A 26,414-nucleotide genomic window follows, 5' to 3' on the forward strand; every position below is an offset into this window, starting at 1 on the left:
CTCTCGGTTTAACGAAATCTACGACTTTCGTTTAGATCGCTAAGGCTAAATATCGTTCTATCTTAAATTCATATTTTACGTCACTCGGCGTCGTGCCGGTTCTGTCTCGAAACTTCGACAGGTCATAACTTCTTCGTTATAACTCGGATTTTGGCATTCCTTATATCTCCGAAATCCTTGTTTCGACCACTATAACTTTATGCAAAGATATCGGGCGTATCTCACACTTTAATTTTGACGCTTATTTCATTCTTAATTCATTAAATTATAAAAATCAAGAAAATAAACACATAAATCACATAATTCACATAATTCACAAATAATACATTCTTATTATTTCAAGTTGAGTTACAAAGGTTAACCTAGACTATTACATTGCTAAAAATGGCAAGCCCAGAAACACAGGCGTTACAATTCTCTCCACCTTAGAATGATTCTGTCCCCGGAATCACACATCAACAAACAAATGCGGATAGCGACTCCTCATGTCACTCTCCGTCTCCCAGGTGAGGTTTGGCCCATTCGTGTGTTTCCATCGGACAAGCACTAACTCCACCATCTTACGTCGCAATTTCTTAGTCTTTCGGTCAACAATTGCCTCTGGTTCTTCAATCAACCTTTTGTTCTCATCGATTCTCAACTCCGAAAGTGGAATCATGTCGGGAACTTCCCCCGTGAACTTTCGTAAATAACACACATGAAAAGTGTTATGAATTCCACTCAGTTCTTCTGGTAGTTCGAGCTTGTAAGCTTGGTTCCCAATCCTCTGAAGAACTTTAAACGGTCCAATAAACCTTGGACTCAACTTTCCCCTTTTACCAAATCTTATAAGTCCCTTCCACGGCGAGACTTTAAGCAAAACCGAATCCACAACTTCAAAAGTCGTCGGTCTTCGCTTTTTGTCAGCATAACTCTTTTGACGATCTTGAGCTGCTAACATTCTTTCCCTAATTATTTTCAACTTTTCAGCAGTCTGATGAACCATCTCCGGTCCCATAAACTGCTTTTCCCCAGCCTCAAGCCAACAAGACGGCGTATGACACTTTTGTCCATACAAAGCTTGGTAAGGTGCCATCTTAATGCTCGAGTGAAAACTATTGTTATAGGAAAATTCTACCAACGGTAAATGTTCATCCCAATTACCTAGGAATTCCAAGGTACATGCTCTCAGCATATCTTCAAGTGTTTGTATCGTTCGTTCGCTCTGACCATCGGTCTGCGGATGGTAAGTTGTACTTAAACACAACTTGGTACCCAATTCTTCTTGTAGACTTTTCCAAAATCGCGAGGTGAAACGACTATCACGATCCGACACAATTGTTAACGGAACACCGTGAAGCCTCACAATTTCCTTTACGTAAGAATTCGCAAGCTTTTCCATAGACCATTTCTCCTTGGCTACTATGAAATGCGCACTCTTAGTGAATCGATCAACGACCACCCAAATCATGTCGTGACCATTCTTTGTTCTGGGCAGTTTAGTGACAAAATCCATGGCAATGTCTTCCCACTTACCCATAGGCACAGGTAAAGGTTCTAAAATCCCGTACGGTTTCTGATGTTGTGTCTTGACTCTCGCACAAGTCACACACTCGGCCACATACTTTGCAACATCAAGCTTCATCGTCGGCCACCAGTAGTAGGGTTTCAGGTCCCTATACATTTTAGTGCTACCAGGATGAATCGAATACATGGTCTTGTGAGCTTCTTCCATCAGAAGATCTCTAATTCCTCCTGACTTAGGTACCCAAATACGATCTTGGAATACCTTCAGTCCATGATCGTTTGTACCAAACACCAACGTTTTACCCAAACGTTCCTCCTTTCGGTCATTTTTCTCAGAAGCTTCCTCTTGAGCTTTCTTTATACTTTCCACAATGGTCGAGACAACTTCAATACTCAACGCTCTTGGCCTTTTCCTTTCAAGATTGACTTTCCGACTGAGAGCATCAGCAACAATATTAGCCTTACCGGGGTGGTAAAGTATCTCGCAGTCGTAGTCCTTGAGTAATTCCAGCCAGCGTCGTTGCCTCATATTCAATTCCTTCTGATTAAAGAGATATTGGAGACTCTTATGATCAGTGAAAAGTTTGCACTTAGTGCCATAGAGGTAATGCCTCCATATCTTCAGAGCGAAAACTACTGCTGCCAACTCCAAATCATGAGTCGGGTAGTTCTTTTCATGCTCTTTCAGTTGTCGAGACGCATATGCTATCACCTTTTCTCTTTGGGTTAAAACACAACCCAATCCAACCCCAGACGCATCGCTATAAACAGCGAAGTCTTCAACTCCTTCAGGTAGAGAAAGTATCGGTGCCTCGCATAGTTTCTTCTTTAGCTTCTCGAATGCTTCTTTATGCTTCTCACTCCAAGCATAAGCAGCTCCTTTGTGGGTCAAAGCTGTCAATGGAGTAGCAATCGAAGAAAAGCCTTGGATAAACCTTCGGTAATATCCGGCTAATCCTAAAAAGCTTCGAATCTCCGTGGGACTTTTCGGTTGTTCCCACTTCATTACAACTTCAATCTTTGCTGGATCAACCATTATCCCTTCCTGGTTGACCACATGACCCAAGAATTGGACTTCACGAATCCAAAAATCACATTTGGAGAACTTAGCATATAGCTTCTCCTTCTTCAAAACTTCTAACACTTCTCGCAAGTGTCTGCCATGCTCCTCCTAGCTTTTTGAGTAAATCAGAATGTCGTCGATGAACACTATCACGGATTTATCAAGGAACGGATTACAAACCCTATTCATTAAATCCATGAATGCTGCCGGAGCATTGGTTAGTCCAAACGACATAACCAAGAACTCGTAGTGTCCATATCTAGTTCTGAACGCAGTCTTCTCTATATATTGCTCTCTTACTTTCAGCTGATGATATCCTGACCTAAGATCGATCTTCGAGAAATAGCTCGAACCTTGCAATTGATCAAATAGGTCATCAATCCTTGGCAACGGATATCTATTCTTTATTGTTGCCTTGTTCAGCTCTCTGTAATCAATGCACATTCTCATACTTCCATCTTTCTTCTTCACGAATAACACCGGAGCTCCCCAGGGTGATGAACTAGGTCTAATGAAAGCTTTGTCCAACAACTCTTGAAGTTGCATCATCAGCTCCTTCATCTCCGTTGGTGCTAATCGATAAGGTGCTTTTGCTATTGGCGTGGTTCCTGGTAACAAGTCAATACGGAATTCCACTTGTCGATCAGGTGGTAATCCAGGAAGATCTTCGGGAAATACTTCCGGATAATCACACACCACAGGAATACTCTGCATCACCTTCTTTTCCTTCTTAGCATCAATCACGAATGCTAAATATGATGTACATCCCTTGGTCAAACACTTTCTGGCTTTCATTAGGGAAATGATTCCAGAATTCACTCGGCGCTTGTCCCCATACACCATAAACGATTCATTTCCAGGCGGGTTTACTTTAACTATCTTCTTTTTGCATAAAATTTCGGCATCATTGGCGCTGAGCCAATCCATTCCCAACACGATGTCGAAACCATTAAGTTCGATAGGCAATAATTCCTCGTGGAACTTATTCCCATTCAAGTCGATTAAGATGTTTTTCATACGATGGCTAACAGGTACAAACTTGCCACTAGCAACTTCAACTAATAAAGCATTATCTAGTCTATCAACAGGCAAAGCTAGTTTTCTACCAAATTCATGCGATATAAAGGAGTAGTTGGCTCCAGAATCAAATAAAATTTGGGCAGGCAAATTGTTAACGAGAAAGGTACCTGAAGCGACATCAGCTTCATCCTTAGCAACTTCCAGTGTCATCTGGAATGCTCTCGCCTTCGGCTTTGGTGGAATGTTGGGCTTAGCTGCCTCCTTCTTCTTCGGACAGTCTTTCAAAATATGCCCCTCTTCATTACAACCAAAACACATCCTTTTGTTGTTCGGACATTCATTGGCAAAATGTCCAACCTTTCCACACTTGTAGCAAGTTACATCCTCGCTACATTTCCCGAAGTGCTTTTTCTTACACTTTTCACACCACTTCGCTTCTCCCCCTTTTCCCCCACCAAACCTTTTCGAATCAGATTTCGAAAATTTACTTTTCTTACTGGAACCAGATGTTCCCTCAAACTTCCTCTTCTCACCAACCTCAACCTTGTTGGTAGTTCTCCCCTTGATCATGTTCTCAACAGACTTGGCAGCCCAGATAGCTGCCTCTAGAGTATGTGCCTGACGTACTGGCACCTCATACTCCCATGGGAGTCCCTTCGCATACTGGTCCACCTTCGTCAGCTCGTCTGGAACGATACGCAAGGCAAACTCCATCTTATCGGTGAAGTTATTGGTGTATTCATCAACTGACATACTGCCCTTAGTCAATGTCAGGAACTTGTTCTCCAACTCCAACAGATTTTGAGCCGAGCAGAACTTGCGCTTAAACTGCACCAAGAACTCTGCCCATCACAATTGCAGTGGCTCATTAGGGCTCAAAGTCTTCCCTAGAGTGTTCCACCAACGAACGGCTCCACCTCGGAATTGACGCACGACATAGATGGTTTGCAACTTACCTCTGCAGCCACACGTCATGAAGGCTAGCTCCATTTCGGAGATCCAATCCATAACCCCAATCGGATCCTCCTTTCCATTGAAGGTCGATGGTTTGCAAGTCAAAAAGTCCTTGTACTTGCATCCCATTCCATCATTCCTTCCATCGCGGTTATCTTGCCTAACTATCGGTGGGTTGGCTTGACCAACTGATCCACTGAAGTTTCCACCTTCCGAGTGCCCTTCATTTAATTCAGGCTCTTCCACACGAATCGATAGTTCTTCACGATTTTGTTGAAGCAACCGTCTAGTTTCCTCCATCTGACGATCCAACATCGTCTGAATCATCAATTGCACACCAGCCATGGTTATTGGCTCAGGTGCTACTGCTACAACAGGTCTTTGTTCAATCACTGGTGGTTGATTCCTATTTTCATCAGCATTTCCAACTCCACTTCTTGTTCTCACCATTTTTGATCTACACACCGAATAAGGTGAAATTAGATCCTTATTCACGATAGATATTCAAATCATCCTTATCACTCCGAAACGTTTACATGCTAGTTCTAATATCGTAGACGTACGCTTAGAATCCTACACACATAAAGTTTCTAGATCCGGTCGGCAACAGACCATAGATCCGAACAAATAATATCATATATGGCAACATATAACATTTAGCACATAAAGCATTTTAGGCAACTTTCCTAAAATAAACTAGTGGTTGTGTCTAAAACATAACAGACACGCATCTCAAAATTCCACTTAGCATTCTAAGTTTAAGTCTAGAAATCCTACAAATTCCTAGTTCGCTTAAACTAATGCTCTGATACCAACTGTGACATCCCCAAAATCTCGGCCCGAAAAGACCGATTTCATTTATGCTTTTTAAAATAATTTTCAGAGTAAATCCTTTTAATTTTAAAAGAGATGCGGAATTTGTTCCCAAAAACAAAACATGATAAAATAGATATTTATCAAAACATTTCATAAAGAAATATGATTTCATTTCATAATCAAAAGTCGGGATGTCATGTTCCGATACAGATCATAAAGCATAAACGATAGCATTACAAGTCTTTCAACAAATATATACATATACAGACTTGTAAACAAAACAACTTGATGTTCGCCCATCTTAAGCTCTTGCGCCACTTCCTGTAAAATAAATCAATTGAGTGGGTCAGGCTTGGGAGCCTGGTGAGCATATAGGGGTTTCAACCCACAATAAATAATTAAATTAATTATTATCAACCAACAATAACCCAGTTACCCATTCCCGTTATTCTCACTTTATGTCCCTAAATAACTAACACAAGGGACCTAGTCTAAGAATATTTCATCGGGGCGACTACACATGCTTCGGGGGTTCCTCAGCAATATAAGTCAAATAAGGCAACCATGGGGGGATGGAATACAGCGAATGAACACCCAAGTTCATTAACACCTACAGGTTATGAGCCTGCTAGCGTTCCACTGGACTATCTAGAAAAGTCCGTGGTCTTCATCTAAATTCCGCTAGATGACTGGATCAAAACAACATCGAGGCCTCTCATCTGTTTATTACACCAACTAACTACCCATATTCTACCCAACATATTAGTAGATAAAATATACATTTTTATACGTAGTTTCAAAACCTGTATAGCATGCTCAATCAAAACATTTTTCTCATAACATATGAGGCATACACACATAACACGTATTTCATAGAGAATACTTCAGATCTATAAGATAGAAGAGAGTGAATATACACTCACACGTATAACAACCAAATATATACACATAACACGTATTTTATAGGAAATACTTCATAATATTGTGTTGGAATGAAAGTAACTACACACTCACTTGATCAGAAGATGATCGGGCAGCACCACGGCTTGCAGAAGAGGTGTTTCTCCGTAGATCTGGAAGATCTTCACAAAACCGGGCTCCTCGCGGGCAGCGTTTCGGCTCGGGAATAACGCTCTTTGGGATTCTCGGGGCTTCGGATCTTGCTTCGGGGCTCGGGAATATTACCGGGGCTTCAGGGTATAAACTGCACGCAAAACGAGGCAAAACTTAGAGAGAAAGAAGAGTTTGAACAAGAGAAAATGGCTGAATTCGAGTTCTATTTATAGGCTGTTGGGTCTGGGATTACGCGGGGCGTACTCAAATTACGCGGGGCGTACTCGGGTTACGCGGGGCGTACTTTGACGTCACTGCGTGCGTCGACTGGTGGCACTCGAGTATTGGTCAGACAAGTTGCAACCGACTGAGTACGCGGGGCGTACTCAAATTACGCGGGGCGTAATTGACTTGTCAAACTTCTAAATTGCGTAACTTTCGCATACGAGCTCCGTTTTCGACGTTCTTTATATCCACGCGAAGGTCAGACCGTACTCTACAACTTTCATTTAGACTCCGTTGGCTAATTTTGACTTTTATTTTTATTATTTATTTTTAGAAGGCCGGGACAGAAAAACTTCGTTATAAATTCATAACTTCTTCGTCTGACGTCCGTTCTCGCCTAACTTTTCATTGCTTCGCTACTAACAACAAGATCTTCGATTCTCATTTAGATTGTTTCAGCTAAAAACCGCTCGATCTCAAATCGAGTATTCGGGCTGCATACTGCCACGTCGAAACTTCAGAAAATCATAACTTCCTCATACGAAGTCAGATTTGGGCGTTCCTTTTATGCACGCTCTCGGTTTAACGAAATCTACGACTTTCGTTTAGATCGCTAAGGCTAAATATCGTTCTATCTTAAATTCATATTTTACATCACTCGGCGTCGTGCCGGTTCTGTCTCGAAACTTCGACAGGTCATAACTTCTTCGTTATAACTCGGATTTTGGCATTCCTTATATCTCCGAAATCCTTGTTTCGACCACTAAAACTTTATGCAAAGATATTGGGCATATCTCACACTTTAATTTTGACGCTTATTTCATTCTTAATTCATTAAATTATAAAAATCAAGAAAATAAACACATAAATCACATAATTCACAAATAATACATTCTTATTATTTCAAGTTGAGTTACAAAGGTTAACCTAGACTATTACATTGCTAAAAATGGCAAGCCCAGAAACACAGGCGTTACAGATGATGTAACTATTCTCCCTTTTACAGTTGGACAACACCATAACAGACATTTTGAAGACTTTCATGTGAAGTTCTTCCTGACATATTCAGAAACTTCTTTGATACTTCCTTCCCATGTTGTTTGAAAATAGGGATAATTCCTTCCCAAGTCACCGAGAATACACATAAACAGACGTTTGCTCATATGATATTTTCTGTGAAATTGTTCGTTAGCAAATGTTGAAGCACCAACAAAGTAATGAAGGATTAGTAGTTATTCAGCCTCTATACAATCATGTGGATTGTGTATCTTGTATGAATACTGCTTGAACTGACATTATTCTGAAACAGTACTTGTGCAGTACGAGATAATGTAGCTAACAAATTAGCATTGTTAAGTTCATCGTCGAATGAGGATGAACCGTCTACGATACTTTCTATTACTATTTTTTGGATGTTGAATTCATTTTGTTGAGAGGTTATAGAAAATGAATGAAATTAAAGAAGGTTGGAATTGAATTGAGAGAAAATAGAATGGAATTGAGATAAAACGAAATGGAATTAGATTAGCGTTTGATGGTTTTATATATAGGTAAAAATTATATATATTTTTTATTATTTTTAACCGGTGAATGGTCAAAAAATGGAGGAAAAAAACTCAACAATTTGGATGTGTTCAACAACTCGCAAGATGCTTCTTTCACGGGACCAATTTTTCGATGGAATCATGCCACCAGCGACACTAACCCGATTGCTTCATCCACTAATGATTTTTTGCACCTTACCATGTTCTCGAGTTCAACTTAACGAGAGAAAAGAAAGGAAATGAGTGGAATTGAGAAGAAAGTCAAACAAATTTGTGTTCCCGAGTTTCATTAAAGGAGAGAAGTGGAAGGAAGTGGAATGATCATTTTCCCTCCTAACTTTCCTTATGATTTGGAAGGATTTGAAGAGAAAGAAGAAAATTTATAATTTTCTTCTACTTCTCTCCAACTAGGGAACACAAAAGACCAATTTATTTTCATTTCTTTTCTCTTCTTATTTTCTTTTCTCTTCTATTCTTTTCTCTGCAACGGGAATTAGGCGTTAAATGCTCTAAACATGAAAGGGATGGTAAAGGATTTTTTTGTTAAATACTATATTTATTTATTATATAAGTTAAAAAGATAAAATATTATAAATATTCTATGATGTATATGGTTATTGTTTAATGAGATGATAGTGTTTATGCAAATATATGCACGGGTGAAAATGTTCTCTACGTAAATTATATAAACTACTATACACCATTTATACCGAGGTTGTCAAGATTGGGATCCTACCTAGGATCGTTTTTGGGTTTGCAAGATCGGGATCGTAAGATCGGGATCGAGATCTTAAGATCCCACAAAATTGAATATAATTTTAATTTATAATGTTTAATAATGAAAAATATTTCGAACATTTAATTTTTCGTTCAAAAGTTATAAAAACTTCAAAATATTAGTCATAAGTCACAATAAAAAATGATAAATGGTAGATTGGTAAAGGGTAAAAGATATAAAGTGGTAAAAAAATTCCATTTGCAAAAAAAAAAAATCAAAGGAAGGTAGGATCGGACCGGATCTCGATCCTACGATCCTACCTACGATCTTACGATCCTACCTGCGATCCTACCTCAAATACGATCCTTTTACGATCCGGATCGTTTTTCATATGTAGGATCATAGGATCGTACGATCCTACGATCAGGATCGCGATTTTAACAACTATGATTTATACTAAATAATATCATTAATATATTGTATTGATCAGGTAAATAAAAACAATATTATATTTTTAGGTTGTTGGGTATGGTCTTTATCACCACGTTGCCACATCAATATCAATCTTTTTCTTCTCTCTAGCACTCCTAAAGGGTGTTGACGCCATTGTAAGGCCAAAAAGTAAGAAAATCATAGCACATAATAGAGGAAGAAAGAGAGTTTTGCGAGTTGAGAGATGTCAAGAGGGCAGCAAGGCTTAACACAACATGGAGGCGGTGCGGTGTTCGTTTGGCCATAACGATGTTAAGGGGTTCCATGTAAGCCTCTCAATTGTGTTAAGGAGCCCACTGCCCTTAATGCAACTTCAACAACTTTATTTTATTAGATTCATTTATTTTATTGAAGTACTATTATAACATACATAAAAACTCATAAAATTTAAACTTTTCAAAACAACCCTTTTTCTAAAGAAGTGTTTACTAAAGCCATTGTTCCAACGACATTATTTAAAAATCAGAATCGCTTTCAACATAGTTTTCAAAACATTCACATTATCAGAGTTGCCCAGAAATCATAAGTCCAAAACGCAAGAATGTATACGGTCACGCCTTCACCTTGACACGATCCACTGAAGTACTTGAAACCATACACCAAAACCGTAAGCATGAAGCTTAGTGAGTTCCCCCAAAATATCAATCACACAACCAAACACATATATAAAATAACAACATGCAATTGGTCCACAACTAAAAGACTTGATTACCCCTCAGCCCACAGTATGAGTCTGGCTTGCCTATCGAGCCTACAGCTCATATTTGGCTTGCTCTTGAGCCCACAACATAAGTCTGGCTTGCCCTCGAGGCTCACAGCTTATGTCTGGCTTGCTCCTTGTATCGATCAGTCATCAAACTGAATTATCAACGTTCAGCCCTCAGTACGAGTCTGGCATACCGACCAGTCCTTAGCTCGTATCTGGAATGCTATTGAGCTCATAGTATGAATCTGACATGTCCCACCCGGCCCTCAGCTCATATTTGGAATGCTACTGATCCCTCAATATGAGTCTGACATGCCCCGTATGGCCCTCGCCTCATATATGAAATGCTTCATGGTTTGTTGGCTACAGCACAAAGCAGTACAACCTCAACCCAACCAATCATGTCAACATATAATAGACAACTATATATATATATATATATATATATATATATATATATATATATATATATATATATATATATATTGTATAATCATGCAGCCAGAAACACAGCTAGTCCTACAAATCTACCAGACTATCGTATCGGCAACTAACATATCATGCATATCTATTCCATACTCAACATATCATCAAATAGTAGGATATCAAACCAATGGGTCGGCCTTGGTGCCTTTGACCCAAAAGTACAGTGAGGAAAACTCGCCTCACAATGTTGAACCACACTAAAGATCTCCAACTGCTAGCTTTAAGAAAATTCCAAACTATCACAATAAAACAAACATCCAGTTAACAATTGGATTTGGGCCAAGACCCAAGCCCAATTCTGGATCCAAAAAGGCCCAACTACTTCAAAGCCCATGATTGGTCTAATTTTCCAAATTAGGCCCAAATTCCTTATTGTGCCTTATTCAAAGGTCCAATCATCTAATTATCCCAAAACATACTTATCCAGATAGTCCATTAGGGCCCAAGAATTAAAACCCAAAAGATTGTCCAAAATACAAAGCCCGAATGTGAAAACCCAAACAGAAGGCGTGCGTCGGGAATAACCCTTCAGTATGTTGGGCGTACTCCGCCTCGCATTGACCATCATCGGGGTGGTTGACTCAATACACGAGGCGTACATCGCCTTATGTGGGGCGTACCCTTGCAGGTCTTAAAATCCTAATAAGTGCTTAATGGATTAAGCACTTAAGTCCAAACTTCATATCCATGACTCAAAAGTACTCGAGAATCATAAAGTCTCAAAATCTAAGACTTTAGGTGACCAAAAAGTCCTTAATACATTGTCTTAATCCATTAAGACCTCTTACAAAGAACAAGGAACTAAACTAGCTAAAGGGACCTCATTTTTATGACTTATGACCCATCCTAGGGTCTGAAAGGACAATGTAACACGTCCAAAACAAAGCATGCACATCAATGTGACTTTTGGGACAAAAAGGACACCAAAAAGCCACTAAAACAAGATCTAAACAATCTAAGCATAAAGGTAGAAGCTTTTTACCTTCTTGAACTTCTTAATGAAGTGATGATCCAAGATCTACCAGCTTGCTTTAATCTCCAATCACCTTGATGCAACTTCTTCTTCTTCAACCACACAAGAAACACACTCTCAGCTCACGCACACACATACACACATACGCACACACACTAGAAAAGGTAGGGTTGCCAAAAACGATTCTAGAACTTAGAGGCGGAGAACATGGCGGGGGAGGGGGTAAAGGGTCCATAAAGATGCTTAAATACTCCACAAGCCCTAAAATTTAGGGTTTTCACCCGGATATACGTACGCCCAAAGTACATATGTGTACGCCCTAGTATGCTCAGCGTACTCACATGTACGCCCAACGTACTGCTCATGCTCCAAAATTACCAATTTACCACTAGAGCTTCCCATAGCCACTAAGCCCTTCATCAAATAAGAATGGGAAATAAGGTCAAACCAAACATTCTCAGGCCATAGATTCTTAGTTTTGTACAGTTATGATGCATACACTAAGCAACCATAGTAACGATGTCAATTTCATATAAAGAAGAATCCTAGGCTATCAGGCATAATATAATTAGGCAATTCTATCATGCATTTCTTGAAGATCCCTAGCCTATCACTAGCATGTTGTTCTAACATAACATAACATAATCTCAAATAATTGTGTGTTATTTTGGGGTTAACTTATTGGATCCGGCTGATCGTACACATCGCGTCTTCCTTGATTATTTCGAAAATTGTTCTAAAAACCTTTTTCCTTAGTGAGACTGGATTCACACGAGTGTTCCTCCAATTCACTCAAACCAAGGCACTGATACCAACTTGTAACATCCATAAAAATTCATGAATGCTTGGCGCATTCATTCCAATCACTAATTTTTCTCCTCCCTCCTCATCACTATCTGACACAACGCCTGCTACCTTTCCCTCCCTCCCTCCATCGGTGTGAAATAGAAACTCCACAATTGAATCAACCGGACAATTAGAGATGATAAAAAAATATAACCCAAGCATTTCAGGTAAGGTAACAAGTTGTTCTCCGGTTATGGGCAGTAAATGGTTTTCCTCACCCCCGCCATCGTTTGATTACTTTTGATATTTAATTAAAGCATTTAAAGATACAAATAACTACTATGAACAAGATCCTTTTAATTTTAAGGACCTGCTATGATATTTTAACTTTAAAAGAGAGACAAGAACATATAGTTTTTTATAATATATTTTTTGTAAATTTTTTGATAAGACACACCAAATACCCAAAACTGGAAGAAAGTTTTCATTATAACTTTTTGTAAACCCTTTAAGATACCCAAAACCTAATGGGCATCTACATAAAATACCCAAATGTTATGGGGATGGTTTGGTAAACCATACCCCAGCCCATTGTCATTCCTACGGCCAATCCCACTTTTCTGGTCTCTCTTTCTCTCTCTCCAACTCTGGTCACCTCCTCCATCCTCAAACTCCTTTCTCTCTCCCTTAAAAAAACCTAAACTTAATCATGTCTTATCCCCCTAAGGCCACTCTGCTACCCCTTATGGTCAAACATCTTGACGTCATGTCTTCTTTATTGCTTATTCATCCAACACAAATGAAGATTCTTAAATCCAGTAAAGGAATTGAAGGAGATGAAATCAATTTTTAGGTGTCAAGCCCAAAACGGAAGGTTGAAGATGAAGCCAAAAAAAATAATGAAGTTTTAACCTGGAAAAAGGCGATGAAAACAATTTTCTTTTCATCCAAACCAATTGCTACAGTTTCGAAGATGGATTTTGAGGCTTCAACCAACAACTCAAAAAAGGAAGGTGAAATCGAATGTCAAATCAAATAACAAAATCCATCTTATACTTCCCTCCATTAACACATGACCCGCATCCACTCTAGAACGACTCTATGCACGCTAAAAACTAATGAGAAACCAGCATATAAACCCAATGCAAAATTTAAAAATAATTTTAGCATACAAACCCTTCAAAAAACCTGCATCTTATTTTTATTTTTTTTCCATATTTTGGCAGAAACCAAAACCCGTTGTGTGGTTTCATCATCAAAAAACATAACATTACACAATATAATATGCTCTACAACAATATACTTCCCTCTGTTACTGGGAAAAATAATGATCTATTCACCCACTCACCAAGTAAACCCAGTGGTTGCTGCTCGAGCTTCTGCAATTCTAAGTGCCATTGTCGCTCTGTAAGTTGCCAAGTCAGCAGTCTCCATAAGAGCTTGAGCTTCTTGTCGTTTAACAATGGCTGCCATTTCTGACCTCCTTACATCTTCTTGCGTTTCATGCACTTTCATATACGCCTTTGCAGCCTCTTCCAGTGTTCTTTGTTCATTCATCATCAGCATCGCTGTTCAGATATCAAAATCAAGCATTTAACAATTTGTACAATGACATCTGTTGGATTATAAATGAATGCTTCTTTTTTACTTAAAGGATGTATGAAGAAGATACTCACCTTTCAAGAAACCAACATGTTTTGATTGTTTTCCTGCATGAAGTTGGCTCTTTCGTCTTCTAAGTGACCGTTTTTTCCGAAGAACAATATTTGTAGCATTTTTTCTAACTCTTTTACGCGGGTAACACTGCCATCAAAGTCCTCATGTTAAAAAAAATCCCAAATTTTATATTCTATACATACACACGTTTTTTCAAAATGGTTAATTGCATAAAACACACATTTTTTACCATTTCTCGGATAAGTCCTAAAAGAAAGTTTTACAATCTATAAACCAAAAGACTAACCTAACTTTTCGTTTTTGCCTTTTTACCCGATTTACAAGTTTCCATCTAAAAAGAAAGATATTAGGTTTTTTCTTCCGAGAAAAATGGTCAAATATTGTCTTTTATGCAAACAACCATAAAAACACAACATTTTGATCACGTTTTAGCGGATGGAAATTAGTAAAGTAGGTAAAAAGGCAAAACCAAAAATTTAGGGACAGTTTTTTAGTTTAGAATGTAAACAAAAAAAAAAAAAGTTTTATCCAGAAATAAAAAAAATAAAATGTTGCGACTTTTATGCAATTAATCCTTTTTAAATTACATTTTACCTGAAAAACTCTAACTAGAGGCGAACGTTTTTTCTTCCGCTTAGTCATCCAATACCTATACAAAGCCTCTAAAACATCCTTTGATGCCAACCCGAAACACCGATCAATCGCTGATGTGGCATTAGAATAATCATTTGGACTACAATAAATTCCTCTCTCAAAAGCGTCAATTACTTTCTCAAAAGTATCTTCCGAGACACAATCATTAGCCCCAAACTGCTCAATATTAAACTTCTTTAACCACTCCTCATCAGTAGAATCCATATCATAAATCGGATAACTCTTTTGCAAAATTCTAGAAAATTCATCACTTTTTGAACTAATATAAAAACCCGGTAGCTTAAAGGGTACATATTCCTCCTGTTCATATCCTGCTACTTCCCTAACACCAGGCACAGGCACTATATTTAATATCTACATGGGTTTGCCATTTTTTAAAAAGTGATACCCTTGGCACCCTTTTTCTGGAAGATCTAGGCTTTGTGACTAACATATATTTAGTAAAATGGTGGAGTTCAGTGACAACAGATAGCACTTTAATATCCTCATCCATAGAATTTTCAACAACTGGATGTAAGATCAATGCATAGGATAGGAATGCAAATTTCAAAAGTAAGCTTGAATGCATATACAAGAAGCAGAATGGAAGTGAAATGAAGTCAACAGTAAAGAGTGGTATAGAAAGAACTGAGCCAAACACTTTCAAGAATCCATGGCCCATTGTACAAGTAGTGTCCTGAAAGATAGCAGAAAATGAGACAGGTAAGATATTATGCAGAAAGAAATTTCTTGCTTTTTGAGAATATTTCAATCAATCACAAGAAAAATATTTAGAATCTTGGCAATTATCAGAGTGTAGTCCAAACATAACATCAATCCAAAAAAACAGATATAGAATATGATAGAATAGATCATTGGCTTAAACATGAAAATATAGATAGCATAACATACCTGAGAAAACTGTCTCCATGAGAACACTTTGACCTTCCTCATGTATCTTAAAATTGAACTAACAGAACAAGAAAACCCATTACTGCTGTTGCGACTTTTATCACCACAAGTGCCAAAGATAATAACAGGCCCTTTGGATAAAACATCTTTCCCATTAAAACCTAAATTTGAATTGAAAATCCCAGATACTAAATTAGTTCTAACCCTCTTTTTAAAGTACTTATTTTTAAACATCTTATCTGAACCGCATTTTTCCTCCAAACTATTGTTTTTTAAACTTGAGTCACCGGGTATTGCCCTCTTTCGTTTTCTGGTATAAACAGCTCCAAATCGCTTAGTGCGACTCACTTTATCACCCCCATTAAGATTATCATCAACCAAGCTCGTTTTCTTGGATTCCCCCAATTTGATCTCATCGCCTTGTTCATCGGTTCTATGTCCATTCTCTTTGATTTCTCTTGGTTCTTCGTGATCAGTTCCCTTAACCTGATCAGTACCAGTTATGTGTTTCTTGGATTCACCCAACTTGATTTCTCTTTCATGTTTTTCATGATCAAGAAGCTCAACCTTGTTTTCTTGGGTATCTACAACAGCCATGGACGTTAACCTTATGCGCTTAGAAACTAATCGTCTCCCTGACCTTAAAATCGTATCGCCGGAAACCCTAGCACTCCTCTTCATCCCAGCTGATCCCATGGCTACCCTTCAAAAATTAGTAAGCCGTCGCTGAAATCTGTCCTTAGTATACCTCCTCCTCCCCACCCACGACGACAGAAATACTTTTTTTAAGTACTCAGACTCAGAGCATCCAACCACAGAACCCCCACAATAAAATCTTCCACAACCCAACTCAGAATTATGATTATATGTCTAAATAAACACGAAAACTGGAATTTTAAAAGACACAATAAGATTCTAGAAAAGATAAACCTGGGTATTATCAAAACCGGTGGATTCTTAGCGAAATTCCGAGTCTTGGCGATGTTTATACGAGCTCTGGATTTCTGATAGAAATTTAATGCACGTACCTGCTGACAGCGTCTCGGGTTTCAAGAACGAAGATCGGAGAGAAATAGGGACAGAGAGAGGGGTCGTGAAAACTGAAGAATCGGGCGGGGAAGAGCCTTGGGCGGGAAAACAAAAAGGTATATATGGCGGTGGATGGAAGAGAGAGGAAGGGGAAGAGGTGGTAACCGTTGGATCTTGCAAACCTTAGGATAAGCCCATTATGGTGCGTTATAGCGTACTTTCATGTTACATAAATGTCCTTGTATTTCGTAGTTATTTATTTAAGTGAGACGTTAACTTTTATTTAAAATTATGAAAGAACATGATAAATAGTTCTTTTTTTTTTTTTTTTTTTTATAAAAATATAATACATGTTTTAACGATTGGTCATTATCATTAATTCTGTTAAATGAATGGTATTTTTGTCATTTTAGTATCCGTGGATCATTTATGATGTTTTTTTTATTTAAAAAAAATGAAATAATATGAAAAGTGGTCCTTTCTCTTTTATATATATATATATATATATATATATATATATATATATATATATATATATATATAAATAAAAGTTCAATAGAGAACCATAAATATTAGTTCTTCAAGAAACCAAATATTTTTTTTAATTTCTAGAGCTTATTATTTATCGAAAAAAAATCTAAAAATATTTAAATTCATATATTAACATTGTGAATGTGAAAAATATTTTTCGGATTCACGTTGTGACTTTTCAAAGATTCACATTGTGAATTTGACGTAAAAAAATCAAATTTTATATCATTGGAAAAATGATAAAAAGTTATGAATTTCTGTATTTTTAGTTTTTTTTTATAAAAAAATTAATTCTAAAAGTTGAAAAAAAAGATTGGTTCATTGGTTCATTGGTTAATTATGGTTATTTATTGAACATCACTATATATATATATATATATATATATATATATATATATATATATATATATATATATATATACATATATATGGTTATGATTAAATATGAACTCCAAATATTATGTGAATGTGTGATCAAATTATGATCATTGGATTAAAAAAAATTAATGACTATGATTTTAGTGTGCATTGTATTAATGTATGATAGGAATTACTATATAATTACAAGTAATTTATTCTAAGGTTATTAAAGAGTAATCATGACATTTTATGAAATGAGATCGAAGAGAAATAACTATATTTTAGGAAAAATTAAGTCAAATATATTAACAAAATGAGAATTGGAACCGGAACCGCCTAAGGCAGATCCATAACTTTAGGAACCAAAACCGCTTAAGGCAGTTCCAGTTCCAGAACCGGCAGTTCCGAGGCGGTTCTAGTTCCAAAAGCGGATACCCGGTTCTGATGCTCATCCCTAATATCGGTTGGCTCCTCCAGAGATACATGAGTTATCTACACAGCTGCAGGAGCTGTTAGACAAGGGATTTATCAGGTCGAGCAGTTCGCCTAAGGGAGCTCCGATCATGTTTGTAAAGAAGAAGGACGGGTCACATCGGATGTGTACAGATTACCTGGAGCTGAATAAGGTAATGGTGAAGAACCGTTACCCACTCCCGATGATTGGCGATTTCTTCGACTAGCTTCAGGGAGCATCTTGGTTTTCCAAGATTGATTTTCGATCAAGCTACCATCAGATGAGAGTCAAAGACGAGGATGTGCATAAAGACAATGTTTTGGACTCATTATGGGCACTATGAGTTCGTGGTGATGCCATTTGGGCTCACCAATGCTCCTGCCGCGTTCATGGATCTCATGAATCGCGTATGCACACCGATGCTAGATAGGTCTGTGATAGTTTTTATTGATGATATATTGGTTTGTTCCAAGACACAGGAGCAACACGATGAGCACTTGTGAGAGGTGTTGGAAACCCTGAGGAGCGAGTGCTTGTACGACAAGCTCTCCAAGTGTGAATTCTGGTTGCACGAGGTGCAGTTTCTGGGGCACCTTGTCAACCAGAACGGTATTCTGGTCGATCCGGCCAAAGTGGAGGCCATAATGAGATGGGAGGTTTTGAAGTCTCCATCTAAGATTTGGAGCTTCCTCGGTTTAGCGGGCTATTATCGGAGATTCATTTAGGATTTCTCCAAGATAGAGGTACCCCTGACTCGACTGACGAAAAAGATTGTTGTCTTTTGCTGGGGGTCTGAGCAGCAGGCAACGTTCGATACTTTGAGGCAAAGGTTGTACGAGGTGTCGATCTTAGCCCTGCCAAAGGGCGTTGAGGATTTTGTAGTATACTGCGATGCATCCATCTCCGGTGTAGGCGTAATGTTGATGCAGAGGGGGCACGTCATCGCCTACACCTCGAGGCAGCTGAAGCCTCACAAGGCAAATTACCCGACACATGACCTGGAGTTGGGGGCGGTTGTTTTCACCCTCAATATTTGGCGACACTAACTCTATGGGGTCCGTTGTACCGTCTACATGGACCACAAGAGTTTGAGGTATCTGGTAGACCAGCCAAATATGAACATGAGACATCGACGATGGTTGGATGTGGTGAAGGATTACGACTGTGAGATCCTCCACCGCCTAGAGAAGGCCGATGTTGTGGCCTATGCACTTAGTCATAAGGCATTCACAACCCCGATCAGAGACATCTGATTGAGGATGAAAGTAGTGACTCCGCTTTTGGAGCGGATTCGAGAGGCGTAGGTCAAGGGTATGAAGGATGAGCGCTAAAAGTGTGAGCGGATCATAGGCCAGGTGGCCTCATTTTATTATGACTACCATGGGTTGTTGACCCTACACCGGAGGGTCTCGGTTCCTTACTGGGGTGGAGTGCACCAGGTTCTTATGGAGGAGGCGCACAAATCCAGATTTTCATCCATCTTGTGGTGACGAAGATGTATAGAGATCTTCGTCCTGATTACTGGTGGCTATGCATGAAGTGGGATATAGCCTGGTACATCGAGAGGTGCTTGACCTGTAGGAAGGTCAAGGCTGAACACTAGAGACTGCATGTCAAGACTCGGTCGTTAGATATTCCCATATGGAAATTGGAGGATATTACTGTGGATTTTACCACGAAGCTCCCCAGGACCATACATGGAGTAGATTCGATATGGTTCATCGTGGATCGGTTGACCAAGAGTGCTCATTTCATCCCGATACATGAGAGTATATCAGCTGAGAAGCTAGTTGAGATCTATGTGTGCGAGGTTGTGGCACGTCACGGAGTGTCGGTTTCGGTTGTGTCAAACCGAGATATTCGTTTCACTTCCAGATTTTGGAAGTGGTTCCATGACAAGATGGGTACTCATCTTGACTTCAATACCGATTTCCACCCTCAGGCGGATGGGTAGAGTGAAAGGCCAATTTAGAATCTAGAGGACATGCAACGTGCATGTGTATTAGAATTTGGAGGCAGTTGGGATACGTATCTTCTGTTAGTAGAATTTTCGTATAACAACAGTTACCATGCTAGCATAGATCGACCTCCCTTCAAGATGATTTACGGGAGGAAGTGTACGACCTCAATCTGTTGGGGAGAGGTCGTTCAGAGAGTCATAGGGAGTACCGAGGTGGTACTCAAGACCACGGAGAAGATCCAGCAGGTCCGGAGCAGGCTCCAAATTGCTCAGAGTTGGCAGAAAAGCTATGCTGACAAGCGCCGCGTCTCAGGTGGGTGACATTGTTCTCCTGAAGGTGTCACCTTGGAAATGTGTCATCCGGTTCAAGAAGTGAGGTAAGTTAGGCCCTAGGTACATCGGTCCGTTCAGGGTTTTGGCTCAGGTGGGCCGAGATGATTATCGTTTGGATCTTCCAGCAGAGCTTAGTCAGATCCACATCACCTTTCATGTCTCCCAACTATGGAAGTGCTTAGTGCATGACTCTGTAGTTGTGCCTTTAGAGGATATTCAAGCGGACAACAACCTAAACTGCATTGAGAGACCAGTGGCTATTATCGATAGGAAGACAAAGGAGTTGAGGAACAAGAGGGTAGAGTTGGTGAAGTTTCAGTGGCAGCACCGCAAGGGCTCGGAATGGACTTGGGAGCCTGAGGAGGAGATGGGGGAGCATTACCCTGATTTTTTTGAGGCGACGGACTTCGAGGATGAAGTCTGATTCAAGTGAGGGAGAATTGTAACACCCACTCCAGGTATTATTTATATTTTGGTCCCTTATATATTGAATTACTACTTTTGGACCTTTTTATTAGTGAGTTTGGAAGAATGATAGATTGTTTCTTCTAATTCATGATTTTGGAGGCGGATTCTGAACACAGGGGATTCCCCTGAGGAACGTGTTGCATTCCCACGTGGAATGCAAACCCTAAGTTTTAGAGTTTAGGACCTATATAAATAACATTGTGTCCAATACCTCAACCTCCTTACCAGCCTCTCAACCTCATAAAAACCCTAGATATCCTAACACTCCATCCTTGTGTGATTTTGATCTTGTGAAGTTCATCTTGGTGGTTTTAAGCTTTGAAGGAGAAAGAAGAAGTTGAATGAACAAGAACTTGAATATATTGAGCTCAAGGATCTGGGATAGTATCATCATTTGGTACTCTTTTGAGGTCAAAAGCTCACAACTTGCCTCATGTATGCTTAGATTTATGGTAATGATGTTTTGGACCTTTTTGGTCCCAAGAATAGATTTTTATGGCTCAAATCCATTTCTGGACTTAGGGTTGCCACCCTTGATGCTATTTTAGTCCTTAGTAGAGAAAAGTTTTCATATTTAAGGTCCTAATGGGTTCATGCAAGATTTAGGACCATATTTATGGAAATTGGTTGCTATTTCTTGGGATTGGGACTTTTAGGGACATGCAAAGTCATCAAGTCCGTGACTTTATAATTCTAGAGGTCCTAGATAGCTTGGATCTATGTTTGGATAACATGAATTAAGCATTAAGTGCTTAATGGCCGGTTTTTGGAGACTGGACGCGAACGCCTTGCGTAAGGCTCGAAAATGTGCAACGTTCCCGTTGGGGCTCGTAATCTGATCCAAAGAGGAACGCCCAGCGTTCCACAAGGGAATGCCCTACGTTTATTGCGTTAGTGGGACTCTTTGGGCTATTTCCTTGGACTACATGACTATGGGCCTAGATGGATCATTCTTTGGGTTGTTATTAGACTATATTACATGTTGGGCTTGAGGGAAGGCCCATTTGAGAAGTTGGGCCCAATTTAGAAAATTGGGCCATAAGTGGTCCATTCGTGGGCTTGGAAAGACTATATGGAATTGGGCCTTTCATGTTATTAATTTGGGTCTAGGTCATGGACCAAACTAGATCAGGGTTAAAATAGTCATTTTACCCTAAGAAGGAATAATAGATTTTGACTAAGTGTTATTTGGTAATGATAGCTCAGGGAGTCGTCGGGGCAGCCACTAGAGATTTCTTATTGTGAGATTCTGCATTCAACCTTGCCAGGTTAGTTACCTTCCCGTATCAGTGGGTCGAAGGCACCAATGTTGGTCTACTAGTAGTTGTTGTAGCATAGATGATTGTATTTGTGATAATTGTTTGGCTTGCCACTACCTATTGTGATTTATGTGCGTACCTGTTAAGATATTATGTGGTAGTGGTAGGGGTGAAATAGACCCACTATCCGCTTGAAATAAACCGAAGGGGAAGCCAGCACCCAGATATACTCGGCAATATCCGGTTGTAATAGACCGAAGGGGAGGCTAAAACCCATATATGCTCAGTAGTATCTGGTTGAAACATACCGAATGGGATACCAACACCTAGATATGCTTAGCAGTATCCGATTGAAAAAGACCGAAGGGGAGGCCAGCACCCAGATATGCTCGGCAGTATCTGGTTGAAATAGACCGAATGGGAGGCCAACACCCAGATATGCTTGGCAATGTATTTGTTATATGCTATGTGGTATTATGGGGGAACTCACTAAGCTTTGTACTTATGGTTTTCAGTTTTGGTTTCAGGTACTTCCTCTTCTAAGGGAAAGGAGTCAGCATGATCGCATCACATCACACTACATTTTTCGTACATGAGATCTTTGGGAATTTAGACTCTAATGTTGTTTTACCATGACATGTTTTGACTATTGATACATGGGTTTTGATATGAGTTTATATTATCGATGTTTCCGGATAAAGGGTGCTATAATTATTTAATTTAAAAATGAAATTTTTGGTCTTAAATTTTGGGATGTTACAGTATATAATTATGATTTAAAATTATATTATGACTTCATTGACGGATGAAGATTAAGTTTAGTTGGAATGAGGTCCACGCAAAACAAAATGACACAATATACTACAAAATAAGAATACACTACTTTAGAAGTTCAAATCTAATATGATTGGATGAATGATTTCATTGAAAAACTATGTTGATCTATGTCATTAAAGGATCACATAGAAATCATTGTGACTTTGAGAGTATACTTAATCGAGCAAAGAGACACTATATCACAAAAGAACACCAATCATATACTCCAATATATTTAACTATACCTAGAGTAAAGTCAAATATGGAGATGATAGTATTCACAGAATTCACACAAATTTAATTTAGTCGAACCCATTAATAAAGTTCTTTTTCTTTGCTAAGTATGATAGGTCACACTTCAACCATAAGATTTTATTATTATAGAAATGGGATTATGATTTGGATTTAGTATTTGGATATTGGAACAATGTAAGAACAACTATTATATAATGTTTTTGATATACTAGGATATGATCGTAACATCAATACTTGTTGTGTTCTATATTAACGTGTTTAATCGATGAATAATCTTATTATTCTAAAAGTTCATAGTCGATTATAATTGTGGGAGCAATTATGAAATAAGACTAACTTGAATTGGATTTGTTGACGTTCACCGGATGAAGGTAGGCAATGGGTTGTAGGCAAGTTTCATAGGTACTTGTTAGAGAACTAGTATTGAACTAACCCACATCAAGTTCATCTCATGGATCGCTATCATGAATGATATTTGATTAATAGGTACTATCTATGTATCCTTAATACCTGAGATAAATAATGAGACTTAAGTGTAGGGAGTATTGTGCTTAGATATGGTCAAACGCTTGTCCTTAACTAGGCAGTTATAAAACCATTTTTAGGTATGGTATGAACTATGCAAGAGGCTTATGTAGTCAAGATGCAATTTGTTCCTCTTATGTGTTGAGATTTAGACATCTAAGGTGCCTTACTAAAAGTTGAACACCATATGAGATTGATTGTGATCCATATCTCATGTTTAACATGATGTATGTGACAAAGGGATAATCGATAAACCTACATTATATATTAATTGTAGATTGGAGCTTTTTGGGAATTGGGCGTTGATAGAATGGCACAAAGTCATATGTTGATGGGGTAAATGAAATGTTGATAGACGTTCACCATTGTCTATATCAGTCTAATATGAATCTTACGGAAATGAGAGATTGAAAGATCTAGTATGCTCAAGAATCTTATTAAAGTGATATTGCTAATTAACATATGATACTAATGAGTCACACTAGCAACAACTTTATATAATTGATTGTTTATTAGAAATTGGTTTTAATAAATATTCAATAAACTCTTATAATTAAATTGAATCTTATTTATTTCTAGGAAATAATAATTTTCATTAGTAAGTAACATTATACAATTCATATGGTATGAATTAATAAGTTATGCACAACATTTTGGACTAGACAGATTCTTTTGTCTTTTACCAAAAAATTAAAGTTTATAATTTATAAACTTGGTTTATAAAATATAAAGGTTTTGCCTTATTTCTTTTATTATTTTATAAAAATAAGAGTAGAAAAAGAAGAGTATGACTTTTTGATTATTTAAATGAGAGAATGACTATTTGATTATTTAAATAAAAATAAGGCTTTTTTATTATTTAAATGAGAGAATGGCTATTTGATTATTTAAATAAGAGTATGACTTTTTGAATATTTAAATAAGAGTATGGCTTGTCTTAAGAAGCATGAGTTTTTGACTTATTTAATCAAAAGTAATAAGAAGCATAAGTATTGTGCATGCTATATATATATATATATATATATATATATATATATATATATATATATATATATATGTTTGTGTGTGTGTGAGAGAGAGAGAGAGATAGAGAGAGAAAGGCTTTCACTTAGGTGTGCTTCTCTTCTCCCGTCAAAACCATAACATGCATGATGCATGGGTTTCTCTCTCACTTTGATCATCTTATGAAGATTACTTGCTTCTTGATGCTCTCTTTATGTTCTTATTTGGAAAAGAACATAAATCTTAAGAGTCTTAAGAGTTCTATACAAAATAACTAGCATTCTACATTAAGTTGATATGTTGTTGTAGTCTCTCTAGTTCATCATTCTCCATCAACTTCAAAGCCTCCCAAGAGGATCCAAAGAACTACAAAGGTAGTAATTTTCTCAATCGTCTTTTTTGGTGCTTGTTTTCTTTCCAAAGTTTTCAAGAAGATCCTTGGTAGGTTATAAACTTATTTTATGTTTATTCTAATCTTAAAGTATTCCATTGCTAAATCTTATGTTTTCGAAATTAGTTTTTGAATAAAAACCCAGCATAAGCGTACTCTTAGAGTACGCCCCGCATACTAGCAAGGGGACAAATTGATAATAAATTTGCATTAAGGATTGAAAGAGAAAATTGCCAAAGCTTGAATGTTACACTTGGCTACCAGATCCAGAACTAGATCCTCGCGTGAACACCATACTGAAAATGAACCAAAAATATATCAGAAAAGTCATAATTATACTATTATAACCATCACAAAGAGGCTAAACCCTCGGGGATTGTGAATTCCTTGCTATACATACGGGTATTATGCTTCTATATACTACCTTCCACACCTACTTGTATATGTCTCAATGGATCATCACAAACTATCCTAAAACCAACCCACAACTAGGATAGACATTCATCTTATATTCACTCTCCCGATGTTGGATAACCATTCCTCAACTGACCTGCTTCTACCATACTCACTCATGAAATTTCCACCAACCCTATAGCCGCTCATGCATGCTAATAATACATAACGTTGGATCCCATAGACATTCAAATACTTGATTCTATCCTAAGTCCATAAGCAAACAAGGAACAAGAAATAAGGCTAAACCAAACATTCTTAGGCTATAAAATCTTAGTTATGTACAAATGTGATGTATACACTAAGCAACTATAGTAATGATGTCAATTTCATCTAACATATAAGTTCTCCTAGGCTATCAGCATAATATATCATACAATTTTGTCATGCAATTTCTGAATATCCCTAGCCTATCACCAGTATATAGTTCTATCATAATCATCATAAACAAATAACAATATGAGTAACTTAGGGTATATTTTCCTGCTCCGGATGATCATACACATCTCATCCTTCTTTGATTACTTTTGACAACAATTTTAAAAACCATTTTTAGAAAAATCATTTTGAAAAATTATAACAAAACCTTAGTTTGAGTGTGGATTCACATGAATGATCATCTAATTCTCACAAACCAGAGCTTTGATACCAACTTGTAACATCCCTAAATCACAATATTTTTATTTTTAATTTAAGAGAAATAATTGTTTTCAATCAAACCCAAGTCATAATAATCCAAAATCAAGTACAAATGTTCCCAGAATCAATGTATCGTAACATCTCCAAAAAGTGTCAGCAATTATGTGTACAACCACACCTTTATTATTCTCCGATCATCTAAAGTACCTAAAATATAAAACTTAAACTATAATCCAAAGCTTAGTGAGTTTCCTCAAAGTAGTTGGGTGACAAAAAAACAAGTCAAGCACTTCAGAGAAAAAAACAAAACAAACTTCGGTGACCTTGCGGAAATAAAATTTCTGAAAATGTAAGTCAAGTGAACACAATATTTAA

At 37.9% G+C, this 26,414-nt stretch overlaps 1 protein-coding gene across 2 annotated transcripts; it reads right to left on the reverse strand.

Annotated features, from left to right (window-relative positions):
* Positions 1–13,520: 13,520 nt before the first annotated feature.
* LOC145032557 (uncharacterized) lies at positions 13,521–16,679 on the reverse strand. 2 transcript variants are annotated; one of them, XM_078981403.1, is made up of 4 exons: positions 15,565–16,679; positions 14,614–15,349; positions 14,019–14,145; positions 13,521–13,910 (listed from the first exon to the last, which is right to left on the reverse strand). In XM_078981403.1, the coding sequence occupies exons 2-4, from the start codon at positions 14,875–14,877 to the stop codon at positions 13,687–13,689; spliced, it is 615 nt and encodes a 204-aa protein (XP_078837529.1). In that variant the 5' UTR covers positions 14,878–15,349; positions 15,565–16,679; the 3' UTR covers positions 13,521–13,686. Both variants share the same exon structure in this region; 1 of them encodes a protein (XP_078837529.1).
* Positions 16,680–26,414: the final 9,735 nt, after the last annotated feature.

This window comes from Lactuca saligna, chromosome 2, assembly GCF_052625555.1.
Source record: "Lactuca saligna cultivar CGN05327 chromosome 2, ASM5262555v1, whole genome shotgun sequence".
NCBI classification, from domain to species: Eukaryota; Viridiplantae; Streptophyta; class Magnoliopsida; order Asterales; family Asteraceae; genus Lactuca; species Lactuca saligna.